The sequence below is a fragment of the Aspergillus tanneri genome (assembly GCF_003426965.1).
Source record: "Aspergillus tanneri strain NIH1004 chromosome Unknown AapTan_1_pilon_pilon_pilon, whole genome shotgun sequence".
NCBI lineage: Eukaryota > Fungi > Ascomycota > Eurotiomycetes > Eurotiales > Aspergillaceae > Aspergillus > Aspergillus tanneri.
The window spans coordinates 2,531,193-2,546,761 of record NW_022984628.1 but is presented as its reverse complement, the minus strand read 5'-3'; the positions used below and the strand labels follow the sequence as shown (position 1 = coordinate 2,546,761).

General features: G+C 46.5%; 4 protein-coding genes across 4 annotated transcripts; 2 read left to right on the top strand and 2 right to left on the bottom strand.

The window, feature by feature from the left end:
* Positions 1 to 25: 25 nt before the first annotated feature.
* ATNIH1004_002839 (uncharacterized protein) lies at positions 26 to 4,900 on the bottom strand (the record flags this gene model as incomplete). The annotated part of the gene is made up of 10 exons (XM_033567524.1): positions 26 to 626; positions 681 to 1,574; positions 1,632 to 1,755; positions 1,808 to 2,140; positions 2,194 to 2,356; positions 2,416 to 3,143; positions 3,197 to 3,430; positions 3,518 to 4,024; positions 4,083 to 4,614; positions 4,691 to 4,900. The coding sequence occupies 10 exons, from the start codon at positions 4,898 to 4,900 to the stop codon at positions 26 to 28; spliced, it is 4,326 nt and encodes a 1,441-aa protein (XP_033429519.1).
* Positions 4,901 to 6,355: 1,455 nt separating this feature from the next.
* On the top strand, positions 6,356 to 7,613 carry ATNIH1004_002838 (RTA1 domain-containing protein; the record flags this gene model as incomplete). The annotated part of the gene is made up of 2 exons (XM_033567523.1): positions 6,356 to 6,866; positions 6,940 to 7,613. The coding sequence occupies 2 exons, from the start codon at positions 6,356 to 6,358 to the stop codon at positions 7,611 to 7,613; spliced, it is 1,185 nt and encodes a 394-aa protein (XP_033429518.1).
* Positions 7,614 to 8,044: 431 nt separating this feature from the next.
* On the bottom strand, positions 8,045 to 8,389 carry ATNIH1004_002837 (uncharacterized protein; the record flags this gene model as incomplete). Its single annotated transcript, XM_033567522.1, has 1 exon — positions 8,045 to 8,389. One exon carries the CDS (start codon positions 8,387 to 8,389, stop codon positions 8,045 to 8,047), a length of 345 nt encoding a protein of 114 aa, XP_033429517.1.
* Positions 8,390 to 13,454: 5,065 nt separating this feature from the next.
* Positions 13,455 to 14,256, top strand: ATNIH1004_002836 (uncharacterized protein; the record flags this gene model as incomplete). Its single annotated transcript, XM_033567521.1, has 2 exons — positions 13,455 to 13,726; positions 13,782 to 14,256. 2 exons carry the CDS (start codon positions 13,455 to 13,457, stop codon positions 14,254 to 14,256), a joined length of 747 nt encoding a protein of 248 aa, XP_033429516.1.
* Between the last annotated feature and the right edge of the window lie 1,313 nt (positions 14,257 to 15,569).

Sequence of the window (15,569 nt, the reverse complement as noted above, 5' to 3'; positions counted from 1 at the left end):
AAACTAGAAGGGCCAATCCACTCTTCTACTGCATGGCGCTCGCCTCGTAGTACCCACGAAACTGGCTGGGAGGATCTCTGGCCAGTAAGTCAGCCGGTGCACCGACCTCGATCACCTCTCCTTCCGAAATAACGGCCACCCGGTCCGCATCGAGAATCGTGGAAATCCGATGTGCGATGGTAATGATGGTGCGCGACATGAAGTGCTCCCGAATGATCCGCTGCACCAAGCGATCTGTTTCCCAATCCACGCTTGCTGTGACTTCGTCCAGAATCAGGATCGATCCGGCACGCACCATCGCCCGTGCAAGACACAGGAGCTGCTTCTGTCCAACACTGAAGAGGTCATCGGAAAGGGGGACGCTGATCCCTCCATGGGTCTTCACTGTGTCCCAGAGGTTTACCTCCCGGAGTGCCTGCTCAATAGTCTCGTCTGGAGCGGCACTGGACGGGTCGATGTTCTCCCTGATTGTGCCGGAGATGAGATGAGGGGACTGGGTGACGCAGACAAGACGGGTATACAGAGTCTCTCGAGGGACGGTGTCGATGTCGATCCCATCAATGACGATGGCACCCTCCGAGAGATGTAGGTGACGAAACAGAGCGGAGACAAGGGAAGATTTGCCGCTGTGTATAAAATAAGTAAATGAATCAGTCATGTAAGCTACGGAAAAGTCTCACCTCCCACTTCTCCCACAGAGCGCAATTTTCTCTTCATTCCGAATGACCAGGTTCAAGTTTTTAATCACCGGGTTCGAGGAGCCCTCATACCGGGCCGTCACATTTTGGAACTCAATGTGTCCTCTTTGGGGCCATATAGGGGGAAGATCGCAATGTGAATGCTCCGGCTCATCCGCTGAGACAGTGTCCTTCGCAAACGAGCGAATACGCGCCACCGCCCCGATCGAGATCTCTAGTTGCGTCCAGTTGGACAGCAATGTTTTGATACTGATGCTAAACTGCACGATATTGACCAGGGCAATGCCAAGGGATCCTGCATCGACTTGCCCCTTCATCCGTACGGCAATAGCTACCACAGTGACGGCAATGGACGCCACTACCAAATCAAGAACGAGGTTGAGCCACCGCTGCACGCAAAAGAGCAGATAAAACGGTTTCTGAGAGATATCAAAGGCGTTGCGAATGCGTCGCTCGAATTCATCCTGCCACCCAAAGGCGCGAATGGTGACCAGTCCAGACAGGACTTCGAGGAAACGGGAGAACAGAGGGGCTTTTGCTTCGATGTCCAGGAGTCGGAGCTGGCGGGCAGTGCGAAGGTAGAACTTCTGGACCAGGTAGAAGACCACAAGCAGGGCGGGCATCGCGATCCCGATATATTTGGAAGCTACAGCAATGATGATGAATTGCGCCAGACACATGATGAGCTCTACCATGGTATTGAAAAGTGCCAGAGGCAGTTCCATGTCGGCCAGCTGTAGGTCCTGTGCAAACCGATTAATGATGGTCCCCACGTCCGTGGTGGAGAAAAGCCGTAAGGGTGCATTCAAGACAGTGTTGAGGAGACTACTATGGAATTGGGTCGAGGCTCGTGGAAGCATGTGTTCAGTCAGATGCCTATAATCATTCGTATTTTTATACAAAAAAAGGAAGATGGGGAGGGAGAGATCGCACCATGCAGCTATGGCTAGGGACAGAATTGCGAGGCCAGCCAGTCCAGCGTAAATCCCCAGGTATTGGGAATGGTGAGTGACAGTGTACTCATCATTGCGTTGCAGCCACCATTTCACCACGAATTCTGCACGAGGTCAGTAGTCAATTTCTGTCTGTCATGAAGGCGTTACACATACGTGGCATACTAAGTCCCAGGACAAAAGTACTGCATGCAGCAGCAAAGACAAGCACATTCAAATAGTGAACTGCCTTGATATAGTACTTGTAAACAGTCATGTCACCAGTCCGTCTCTCGTTGCCCTGGCACTGTTCTATCACAGAAGGTGCTCTCGGTTGACTTGGTTCGGCGTCTATGCATGATCCATCGGTGTTCACTGGAGGGTTAGTCGGTGGCATTTCCACTGAAACTTGTTTGGCCATTGCATTCACTTCATGATAAGTTCCTTCATCCACAAGTCGCCCATTGTTATCTAGCACAATAATGTTATCCGCATATGCAATTCGATGCACTGCTAGGGTCAGCTGCGGATTCGGAGAGAAAGATAGCGCGAGTCCTTCTTACCGGCATTCGTAGCCAATATGACTGTCGTCCCTCCATCCGTCAGCAGTCCGTTCTCACCAAACAGACTATGAAAAATGCGCTCCTCTGTTTTTCCATCCAATCCGCTAAAGACGTCGTCGAGAAGGAGGAGCTTGTGTCGCGCATAGATGGCCCGCGCAATTCCCTGGTCACTAGTCAATATCACTTTTCACAATTTTCGGTTCAAGTCGTTTTATCACACACCAGTCGAGCTTTCTGGCCGCCGCTTAGATTCATCCCACTATTGCCGATGACCTCTTGATCCCCGCAAGGAAGAATCTTGAAGTCCTCTCGCAACGAGCAAGCTTCGACCACCTTGTCATACCACAGTTGAACGAAAGGCTCAATTCCAAGAATGTTCTGTCGGATCGTGTCGTTGCTAATCCACGGAGTCTGGCTACAGTAGCTTATCCTAGGAACAGACACCTGGAGTAGTCCTTCGCTACGAATCGTCTCCCCAAGAATCGCATGCAACAGCGTGGTCTTCCCACATGCCACAGGCCCAACTACAAAGTTGATACCGGGAGAATGAATGTCCAATGTGAGATCTTTGATGATAAGAGGACCATTTGGATTCCATCCGGCACTGAAGTGATGCATAGAGACAATAATGTCTCTCTTTTTCTCGCCCCATCCTGGATATGACAACGTGGGCGGTTCCAGCTCTTTCATTCTATCACCGTCGAAGTGGAGCTCCCGTGGGTAGGCTGTAGACTTTGCTAGATATTCACCTATACGTTGCAAGGCTCCAATCGCTGAGACTACGCCGGCAATGGAGTCCAGAATGAGCGCCATCGGGGTCTGCAAAAGAGCCAACAGCGACAAGGAAGTATATGCCTTCTCGTAGTTGAGCACCGCGGATCCATTGCGTATGGCCAAGAGAGTGTACGTAGTGAAGGCCAACAATGGTCCCGAGGCAGCGGTGGTAAAAGCTGAAGATCGCGGTCAGCGACGCTTCTGTATGCTTATTATCCGTTGCACTTACATAGTGTTACGATAAGAACCAACGCTTTCTTAAATGGTCGAGATTCTGAAATTTCCCCTGAGCGTAAGCGTTGGAGTTTTTGAGCCATGGGATGTTGCAATCCACTCAGACGGATTTCTTTCATGTTCCTCAACATCTCCGAAGTCACTTGAACTCTTTTCTGGATGGCTTCCAGCCACCGCCGCTGGCGCGATCCCATGGTGCTTGCCACAACAAGGCCAACCACGCTACATACTGTTGTGTTATAGAATACGACTCAGCAAACTGATGACCTATTTGTTTTACTCCTCGTCCCTTTAGAGAACGGTGTATAAGACTTACTGATGAAGATACCCGCAGGTGCCACCGCTGCGACACCGAGCTGCCGTTGTAACAACCAAAGGGCCAGGCCGACATCGATAGGGCTAGCCCAGATCTCGTGCAAGTACCGCAACCCCGAACTTATACGCTCGATATCCACGCTCATGAGGGTCAATGCAGCTGAGTCCCGCACAGCGGCCACGTCCAGACGCAGAGTCTGACGATACATGAGCGGAACGAGGCTGCTGCGGATCATCGTGATTAGCCGATAAGTTTTGTGCTGGTTGTTCGCTGTTGTGATGGCGAGACCGATATAGATGAGAACTGTCGCCACAATGAGACCGAAGCCGTAATTATTTGTCAATTTTTGATCTGGTTCCGTGATAAAGTTCACCGTTCGAGTCAAGAGGAATGGCTGTGCGAAGGTAAAGCCAGTCAGACATAATCGAGGCAGAACTGCGGCAAAAATGGCCCACCGATGGTGAAAGACCAACAGGGTGATCAGAGCCCAGGGCGATTTGACTTTGACTGTGACGCCAGGGACAAGTCAGATGGCTCAAAAATATTGAAGGGGATAATAACAGACCAGTATCCCATTTTTGAGCAAATCTGTCTCCATCTGCATCATTGTTGACAAGGTCATCGATGGCTGCCAGTTTCTCGACTTCCAAGACCTGTTTGAAGCCGTGAATCAGTAGCGGATTGAGCCACCAAAACAGGCTTCGATTAAAGACATTGGCGGTCGTCTCGCCGGATAATTTTTTCTTAGTATCGGGATGATATCTTCTCGTTTCTCGAGATTCCAGCATGAGCTTCAGGAGATCCGATGCGAGGCCAACCACAAATACAATGAAGAGTGGCCTTGTCTGGACTGCCCATATTGTTCTAGCGCGAACCGCATCCAGAGGGAGAGAAAGGGCCAGAAATAGCGTAAGCAGGGTAGACGGTCTCAGTGATCGGTAATGTTGCCAATACGATATGCTCATCACGGCGATAGAGGTTACTGCACTGAGGACTGCGGCAGCAATTGTTGCACGTGTCTTAGGGACATGGAGCCCTGGCACGACCAGGAGGATGAAGAGAGTGGTCTTAATAATGGTGGAGACCAGATGGGCTAACTAAAAGTGAAGAGCGTAAACGCATTCAGTCCTATCCTCCATTGTCATATGAACAGACTCTCCAGGTTCCTCTCACCAGTTTCCAGTAGAGAAGACCATCCGTAGTGGATCGCTGGGGCTTCTGAGTGACCCGGCAGCACAATTGCATGGGCAAAACCAGTAAGAAAACACTGCAGGGAGCAATGCAAAAGAAGGCTTCTTCGAACAAGAGTGTAAAGTCGAACCCATTGCGACAGTCTGGGGCCACCGTTGGACCAAAGACGTTCTCAACAGCAATGGAGCACATCACCAGGAATCATGGGGAGGCTATAGCCGCCGTTCACCTTTGCGTTTTCTTCTCCTATCTGGTCCTCGGGCTTTTCTTCTTATTCGCACAGATAGACACTATGGTACGAAAGAGGGAAAGGCAAGACGCGATATGTTGCTCCAACTAAATTGCAAGTGAACCAACTGCTCGTCATAGGTCCCAATGAATTCGTAGCATTACTGCGTCGCAAATCGATGAATAATGGAATCCATAATCCTTCCAGTGCGTTAACTCAAAACCAAAGTATGTGAGCGTATGAATTATGTATCCAATAATTTTAGGGCTAGTACTATACAGTACAAAGACGTAGCCGCAGAACAGTTTCATGTTCATCGTCCTGTATGGTAAGAATACATAAACGGTTCCGCGTTCCGCCTGTCAACTATTAACTGAGGTTACATTGATCTAACCGCCGATCAAGAGCCGCAGCTTGACGGAAATCAGATTTCTAAATAAAATTCTACGTTCGTGATACAGTGTATGCTAAATAAATATATGAACAAGATATATGCTTTTGCACAAGATATGAAAATGACAGAGATTAATATTTAATTGGTACATAATTGTAACATAAAATGTAAAGTTAGATTGGATAAGGAAGACCCACCTATCTCAGTACTCGTAATTTTCTATGTGAGAAAGGCGGATATTAAACAAGTTCCTTGTATCGATGGATAAGTAATCCTATAAAACTGGCCTCGTAATTCAGTAGCTTGCACAGGAGGTTTACAGTAAACCCTAGACTATCTATTACTAAATCACATAACTAGTCAGACCAGAAGAAGTACACTAAGTAGACCGACTGATCCATCTGCCAATCCTTCTCCACGCCATAGTACTTATGCACGAAGAATCCAGTAGCCTGGAGGATGGGCCAATCAGTACTCATGTATCGTTCCCTACCCAGGACCGGTCAAATCGCTTGCGGCGGAACATCCGAGTCCCAGTGCAATGATACCTAAAAATAAGGGACCTATGTACCCTGTTGCCGCTGTTAGATATTATTGGCTCCCTTGCCCATTTGCTCAGGCAACCATGCGTCTCAGGGCTACATAATCAAAGTAGCAAATGGTCAGGTCCAGAAATAGAAAAAGGAAATAATTAGAGCGGGCGAGATAGGGAGAGATTCAGTTACAAAAATTGTAATAACAATGCAGTGTTGACAAGAATACCATGATGAACAGTAAAGGACATAGCAACCCAGACCACCCAGTGTCAACGTTAAAGAAGACAGGTTACCTCTTTACCTGCTGTATGCAAGCGTCTCTTGAAAACTCGGGTTTTTAATTCGCCCTTCTCTGATTTATATTTTTTAAACGATCTACATTGTCTATCCGCCGTGATCAAACAGCCCATCGCCCCATCTTCTCTTTCATCTCCTTAACCTAGTTGTGCATTGTAGTTATACGGAGTCAATTCATACCATTTGAGAAGATGCGACGGTCAGTTTCATTACTCTATATACTCCTAGTATCTTCTATTGAAGCCAGTACAACTTCAACCCCAACTGCCGCTCCGCAACAGACAATCCTCCCAAGGGACTATGACCCGCATATCACCATCAACGTCCCAACCATCTCCATTCCCCCCGTCTCGATTCCTCCAGTCTCGATTCCGAGTCTCAGTTTGGACTTACCATCCAACACATGTACGCCCACCATAGCGCCGGATAAGAATGGCTGGGTTCCAGCGTCCGAATGCAACGCGCTGTACCTCTTCTACCCTTCTTTCGGAGCTGCGATCGCGTTTTCCGTCCTTTTCGGTATTATTATGGTGACGCACACTGTTCAGGCGGTAGTCTACAGGGTTGGGTTTGCATGGGTTATCCTGATGGGTGCGACGTGGGAATTTGTGGGATTCGTGAATCGCACGCTGAGTAGCCGAGACCAGCAGAGCACCACGCTAGCGACAATGACCCAACTATTCATCTTGCTATCTCCTTTGTGTACAAGCCCCCTTTCTCTCTATATGCGGTGATTGTATATCGTTTTCGTTGCTGATCAAACTTCGTCCATCAGGGGTTAATGCGTTTGACTACATGGTTCTTGCGCGGATGATCTATTTCTTCATCCCGGATCATCGAATCGGCATCTTCAAGCCCTCGCTCTTGGCCATGATCTTCATTGTCCTTGATCTAGCATCCTTCATCACCCAACTGGTCGGTGGCAGTATGGCTGGAGTTGGCCAACCCGAGGACCAAATCATGAAAGGTATTCACATCTACATGGCGGGGATCGGGATCCAGGAGTTTTTTATCGTGATATTTCTCATTATCGCCATTCTGTTCCATCGCCAAATGCTCTATCTCGATCGCAGGGGAGAGCTGACGGGACTTAAAGCGAAATGGAGACCCCTCCTATATGCACTGTACGCGAGCCTCCTTTTCATCACCGTGCGCATCATCTATAGACTTGTGGAGTTTTCATCGGGCAAGAGCGCCTCGAACCCAATTCCTTATCACGAATGGTACATGTATGCTTTTGATGCCACTCCGATGTTCTTTGCAATTTCAGTTTGGAATCTAGCGCATCCCGGGACTGTCTTACAAGGTCCGGACGCGAAAATGCCGCCCAGCGGTATTCGCAAAATCTTCTGTTTCTGCTGCAGACGACGCAAGCATAAGGGCATGCAAAACATACCTGATGATGAAGCACTGCCACTTCGTGATCGCGCACCGTCACCGTACCGATGAGCTACAATCGCTTCCCGTGTACATACCTTCGCAATCTCTGCGGGAAAGAGGGTAATGATTAATCTACTTCTTTTCCTTCTTTTTTCTGTTGACATGTACACCTGTCGATTTACACTCGTGGTTTCAGTGATTCTTATTCTATTCTTCATGATGGTTTTTATCTGTTACTGTGGATTGTCAGGTACGACAGTAAAATGAAATATGACAAGGTGTTTGCATCGCGCATGGCAATACTAGTGGTCCTTCCTCCTCTTCATGTACATCTAAATTTGGTTCTGAATCATGAAAACAAGCAGATACTGCTTTCAGGTGATTTGAATTGGCACGTTAAGTCTCTGAAGAACAAGCATTCTTTCTCCTTTTCAGATTGGACTGGTTTCTTGAAAAAGTTATAATCAATTAGCTTGATCACTTATAAATTGCAGCGAAGCTCATAAGTCAGTGTAACGCCCAAGAACCGACGAAGCTGTATCCCCGAACTGTGAAGGTAGTGTGTCTAATCCATGAAAGAAGCTCGCAACTTCTAACCCGCGCTGTCTCTGTCTTGCAAAGATCTCCGAGACTCGTTCGACGGCCTCCGGCCCCTGGCTGTGTCTGTCTTCGGCATCTACCTCCACCTCTGTCACGGGGTACAGATCGTTGTGTCCGAGAACACTTTCCGGTCGTACAGTGATCCTTCCATCCTTGAACACATATCGACTAACCGAAGAAGCAAGAATAGCCTTGTTTGGGTTAAAATTCGTCCCCTTCTGACCCTGAGTATGTAGGGACTCCATGACAGCCTTGCCAGTCCCCCCAATCACAAAATAACTCACGATATACAACCATTTCTCATCCCAAGTGAGTACACGTGACCAGATCTCGTATTGCTGAAACGGCTTGATCTCACGTTTGAAGACACAAGATACCCCGCCTAGTGCAACATTCAGGTTCCTTTCCTGTTTTGTTCCTTTGTTGTCCATCGATTTCCCTTTCCCTACTACTTCCATCGAGGTTGATGTGGATGGTGGCTTCCAACGCGGGAACCCCCCGAAGAGATTCAGAAGTAATTGAGCTCGATTGATATCCAGATCAGAGAAGAATGTGCTGTTTGATTTGTGCAGATTATAGTCGCATTCTATTAGGAGGTTTCGGTGCGTAGTAACTAGGTAGGAGAAGAGGCGGGGCACTTGCTCTGTCACAGTTACAAGCTTCCCATTGTCCGACCTTACGTTCCCTGTTGGACTTGTCTTCCTAGCAAGATATTGCATTATCATGCCTTTGAACAGTCGTACCTAGATGGCAAGAAGAGAAGTAAGTACAAAGGCAAATTCCAATAGCAGGGCGTGAAGAGTTCAAAGAGTCTCTTCTGCAGTTTTATCACACAGTACATACATGCCAGAATCCAGGGACCCCTTTCAAGTTAACCACAACTAAGCCAATAATCGTGATAGGGATAACATATTGGGTGCATGATGAACTGATTGAGCTGTTGTCAAGACCAAGCATGCTCAGAACTGACATCTTAATGGAATGGTTGTAATGGTATGAATTAAGAAGCTTGAGTATGCAATATTCAGTTCTGACAATAAGTAAGAGATTTTGAAACTGCAGTTAAATGCTCACTTGCAATGTCTTTGAGGGAACGAATGTAGCGGAGTCCAATGGCTATTGAGACCCCCCGGGCCTTGCCGTTCACAAGATGCCAGTAGCAGATTGTAGTATTAAAATTTTTTTTTTTTTTTTTTTTTTTTTTTTTTTTTTTTTTTTTTTTTTTTTTTTGCTGTTGAATTCAGGCGTATCATAATGCCAAGGGGGTACTTGGAACTAGTATTTAATTGTCAAGTATCTTACTAACACTTGATTACCATTGTATTGGTGATTTCCATTAGGATCTCCATTGTCTGCTAGTATTGAGCCGAAATATTGGTGTTTCAAAACTGCGTTTTACCCATAGTTTGTAGAACCATACCAACAGTGTGATGCTCACTTTGATTGTGGATAAATTTTCATATTGCCCCCAAATTGTGAAGGGGTACTAGATACGCCAAGGCCGTCTCCTGGAGACATTTAATGCTCATTCACGGATTTTTCTTTTAACCCGACAAGGGTACAGCTACCTACCTAGAGTTTTCATTCGAATCTTTTTCCTGTGCTAATAATAGTTCGTATATATGAACATATAAATTATTACTAGGAAGGCTGAATATCGCGCTACTGCCCGGTACCCCAAGTCGCCCAACGGAATATACAGGTGCGGAAGGTCTGTCTTGTCTAGCCCTTGGATTTTGCATCATATCCTTAGATATCAACTTGATCACTGTATGATATTTAAAATTGCAAGGAAATACAGTTCTCAGCCAAGCTACCCCAAATGTTCTTACCTTGTTGATATTTACCGTTCGGGTCGATGTCCATTGGATAACTCCTGGTCGCACTACCTGTAGTCCTTCTCGTTAATGGTAAGCTTACCGGAACCTTTGAATGGTAGCTAAGCCATCCACAATTGCTTTATAGTGCCTGAGCATAAACTAATTCCCCAATTGTAGAACTTCTCCTTTGGTAGCCATGTATCCTCAAGGTATAGGACTAAACAGTGCCCACATACGAGCAGAAGAATTCTTCAAGGTCTTTAACTGAAAGCTAGTAGTTTTCTATTTCAAGGTGGCGAAGAGAAGAGAAAGTAATTGGTAGGGTAAACACCAGCCGATACCTATATGCGATCCTCTACATTACGCTCAATTGCCGTTTCTACAGTAATATTGCCCATTTCGACAGTAGATATATCCTGGCTAGTTGGTCCGTTGCGGGGCCCGAACGCCTGCGTTCGCACTTCGGAACAAGCATCGTTGGAAATCGCACTACCCCTGGGCCAACGCTGAAAGATGTATTCACGATCCCGGGACCGCCCAGAGGAAGTTTGTTTTTTCTGCCCAGCAAACCGTGATTTCCATAGTTTAATGCCGCGCTGCCAGAGCGGCCTAAAGAGGAGTAGTGAAGCACATACAACAGCGAAGTGAAGCTCCAGAAGAGTCCAGATGGATTCAAGGGAACCATGAGCTGTATTGGAATCAGATTATACAAATCTCCGTAAAAGTGTAGGGCCTTACCAGTGAGGTTGGATAAATCATAACGAGTCAACTCTACCAGCCGCAAGAGACTGAAAACACAGGCACTGTTGGAATACATAAATCTAAGGTCACCAAGAGGTTGGGTCAAAGAACCTACAAAAATCCAAGAGAGAAAAGTAGCAGGATTTGGACCTTTTTACGGGTTTCCAAGTGCATTTGTGAGACAACCACAACAGGAGTCAGAAGAAGAATGACATCCTCGCCAAGGGAAAGAGACCCTATGATCAGCAGGAAGGTGTTCTGACCCTTCATACATGAGCCATGGATTTCCTTATCCCAAAAGTACTGTGGTGGCCAACACTGAAAGATGTTTTGAATAAAGCCTGTCGTGCCCCAAGCTATTGTGAAGATAAACAATAACATGGTGATGGTCTTGATGGAGTTGAATGTGCCTATCAGTCTTCGCAGTAGCACGATGATCGATAGTTTTATGAAGAGCTGAGAGAGAGGCCATGAGCTTTGGCCTAGCCAGAAGATCTTGAGCAGCAGCCATCAATATAGTGTATTGAGAATTGACCTGTCCGGGGGGTTAATCCTACCAGTCTCACGCGCCTGCGAGTTCGGGGTGGCAAACTCCCTATATCATCACCAATACCATTGTACGAAGCTTTGTGACGATATATAACAGATTAGACCTAACATATGTAGACAGAATGTTTGCTTTGCATACCCAAGATTATGGTGGTTGTGAGAACGAAGGATAAGAGCAGTCCGACTCCCATCAGCAGATCCTCGCTTCTCAACGTAATCCGCGCGACGTGACGACTCAGTAAGCGAAGAAGGTAAATTATTGTTGCAAATGCCGAACTAACTATGGCGATGACTATCATCACATAGCCCCAATAGGTAAGGCCTGCCATGGCATGTTGGTAATGATCTCCGACGTTCGTAGTCCTCTCAAAGAAAGCAAAATGCTTGAATTGATGTAACTACGAGGTGCTGTATTCGACGAGCCCACAGGTTCAACGAGCCTCACAGGGTTCTTCGGTATTGATCATGATAGCGCCATATGTTTCAACGTTTGTCTATTTGGCAGAGGTCGCATAAGCTGTCGACCTATCCCCAGGGTGGGAATAGGTACCTCTCTTCAACGGCTGGTGCCACCGAAGTAACCTATGGTAAGCTTACGAAACAATAGATAACGATTAGATAATAGACAGTGTTGATGTCACTTTGCTTAACCCATGAAACTCTAAATTGAAGCAAAAATTAAGGGTCGCCCAATAGGACTCAACAACCGCCATTACGTCAGTCCATCCGAACAACGGTTTCAGGACACCTTTGGCCGGGTTGAGATTTAATTCCTGTGCCTAGCGCTCGATCATCCATGGAAGTCTGGTTTTGATTTTTGTGTCTTAGGCAGCTGGTTGTTTCCACTGAACCTAAGAATACCCAACCATGTCGCACACGCAAGCCACCGTCTCCTAGTACGGGGAAACCTTGTCTTCGAGACTGTAACTTGTAAACCGTCCTTTGGCTGTCCGTCAATAGAATTAGGAAGAAAATATGCCGTTACACAAGTTGCTAGTAAAGAAATGTTAACACTGTAGAATACTGCTAGAATTAAGCTAGTCCTTATTGGGACATCATGTGCATAGTCATGGCTGAGACCGTGAAGCCTCTTGATCGAAGCCAGGATGGCCAGAGTCAGTTAAGTCTATACGATGAAGTCGTAGAATACGACATTCAGCCTGAAAGCCCAGGAGCAGCTGGTCCGATAGAGCCGAATCCCCAAAGAGTATCACAGAGCAGTCAGTGGCTTCCGACTGTACAAGAAGAGAACGAATGCTTTGTTTGTCTTAGGAAATCAACGCTAGTATTGCATTCCATCATGCCGCTGGTAATTTCGTTGAGAATATCAACCCAGTGTAGTTGTAATTTCTTCCCAGTTTGAAAGGAGAGCAGTGTAATACTTGACGAAGATCCGCACAAATCATAAGCAAGGTCGCCCGTCACAAAGTCCTGTAAGCTCCCTTCATCAGTCCCACGATAGAATGGCGCAATACTAGAAGCAGCTGATTGTGAGAGTTTCAGAGATCTGAGTGTATTGGATCTGGATATTGTCTCCTGTAAAAGCAGCGGGGGTCCTATGACACAGAGAGTGTCATCCTCAAGAGCACTCACGTGGATTCCACTGCCCTCCTGTCAAATATCTTAGTCTTTGGGATACCACTGATGTAATGAAGATGAGGACAAACCAATTCTGACTTGCACATATCTAACTTTCTTTGAACATCCTCTGCTGACGTTCCATATATGGCGTCTAATATAGGAAGGGATCTATATTACATGATTCTTGGGGGACCTCGCGATAAGTTGGGGCACTTATCTTACTACCCACTTTCACCTTAACTAGTCTCCAGCGGGACAGGACCGGAGCCCAAATATGCAGATACGCAGAGATGCATTGCGAATTGTAAGCTATATTACGATAACTAGCCCACTAGGAAAGCAGGGATCTACAGCATAAGACTAAACTAGGCGATGTCACGTAGGCGTATGTGATCCCTGACACTTGGTAAAACACCAGCAGAGTAAGTCAGAGCGAGAGCCGATTCGCCAGAGCAAAGAGGCGAAAGACTGATCTAATTAGGGTCAGGTACGACCCTTGCAGGGCTCACTGTCGGTTGATTTGTCATCGCAGAACCTTTCTTGCATGGATACCATATGCAAAGGAGTAATAAAGAATTGAACTGACCCTTTAATATCGTTATCTTAATATTTTTCCTTAATGTCGCTCAAAGCCATCATGGAGACCGTTCTAGTCGTCGGAGCAACTGGAAATATCGGCGTATCAGCCGTCACAGCTGCCTTGCGCTCCAAGCGCAACGTCTTGGCCATTGTCCGCAACAAAAATTCAGCGGACAAACTTGTTAAGTATACTGGGTCGTCGAAGGGAATCACTTTCGCCGAAGCCGATGTTCTCTCGGACTCGGGCGTAAAGTGTGTTGTTGATCAAGTTCGAGCCGGCAATCCCGGCTTTCCAGCATGTGTATTCCAGCGGTTAGTTCCCTATAATCCTTACCAGTAAGGCGAGTACACTACAACTCCCCTCCAGGATATCACCACCACCCAACTACGCAACAACTTTAACATCTCCTTCGAAGCCAACTTCTGTAAGCTCTTCCAATCTTGAGGACCCAACACCTTCTGACATAAGTTTCGCAGTCGCTTACCGGGATACCATCGGCTATCTGCTAGAACAGAAGAACCCGGCCAGCACGTGGACGATTTGTACCGGGTCGCAGGGCGACTTGGCAACCCACCCGGTGCCGGCTATGACGCAAGGCGCCTTGTTCCCCTTGACCACCGCCGCCGCCCGTGAGAACGAGTCTACAAACGTTCGTTTCAACGAAATCTACCTTGGGTACCGAGTCGAGGTGGATGAAATCGCCGTGCAGCATGGGACGAAGTCATCGGACTTTGGGAACGTGTACGAGTTGATCCTGGCCAATTCCGAAGTCCGCAGTTCGCGCGTTCGGGTCGATAATCTTGATGATCTCAAGAAGTTGAAGTACCAGAAGAAGTTCTAGTCCTACACTTTATTGGCATGTACGTGGGTGACAAATAGAATTAACAGCCGGGGCTTTTCTACTTCCTTTTAGTTCTGGCTGCTGTTCCCAGCTATATTATGTGTCGAGTGGTAGTAAAGCCATAGACAGAGATCGCCGTCCGTCATAATATTATACTTCTTTACGCTAATGCCTTTCGTTACGTATCATAAGAGGATGTAGGCCAGACGCCGTTTGTGTCCAGCCGTATCCCGTTTAGGGCATTTGTTAATCCGCCGAATGTAAGCACGAGCCAGTAAGAACACCAACGTCCTACCTGCCATCCCCATCTCCAGCGGCTCTTGGCTGCCCTCCGACTGCACTACATAATTACTCCAAGTTGTGAGGCAGCTTGTCGACAATTAGGGCAATATTGATTATTCAGCACCTTTCTCGGTCAAATGTAGTTTTGATGATACAACATCATCAGATCGCGTATGTTTCCTATATGAGTTAGTTTACATTCTTCGTTTGTTTACCTTGCCTTTATAAACGCGAGATGTTTTAGTAGTTTAGTTGAATCAGAAACCTAATTCCATCGAGGATCGATACTTGCCCATACGCCTAATGTTATGGTCGACAGTTATAAGCCCGGTAGCCTGTTTGCTACGGAATTGCTTAATCGAATCTAATCGCCTGATTCAAGTAGAAGCTATTCAGAACTTCCCCCTGCGCTTTATAACCACGTTGAATTAAAGCTACTCACTTATCCGAGAATCCACATTAAAATGGGGATAAACAGCGCTGCCATAAAGGTCTTCATCGTCTTGAAAACGCGAGATGATTGGCGCGCCTGTATAGTCTTATTCAATCCACTGCTAAATCACGCGATGTTTGGGATTATATTAATCCTGACACGCCCGAAGAGGAATTACCGGCAATTCCAGAGGATACAACAGTCAAACCAGAGGTGCTATTCGCAATATTAAAGGACAGTCAGATAATCAAAAGAAGACAGATGAAAAGAGGAAGAAAAACACTTGTCCTATAAAAAAAATATTAATTCAAGAATTGCCCTTATATAATTAAGTCAAAACGACCACCGAGATGGTCACCTGATGTAGAAATTCAGGCAATTCAATAAAATTCTTAATGGTCCAATTCGAGCCTTCAATATGCGTTAAGGATGACGATGGATTCCGCATTAAAAAATAAGAATGCATTAACACAGCAAATCGCGATGTCAATTTAGCATGCAACCTTTGCCTTATCACCTACGAAATAATGTTATTCTCGACACAGGTGCGACAATTCACGTTTGTAATAAGCTATCACGATTTATCAACTTTCAATGC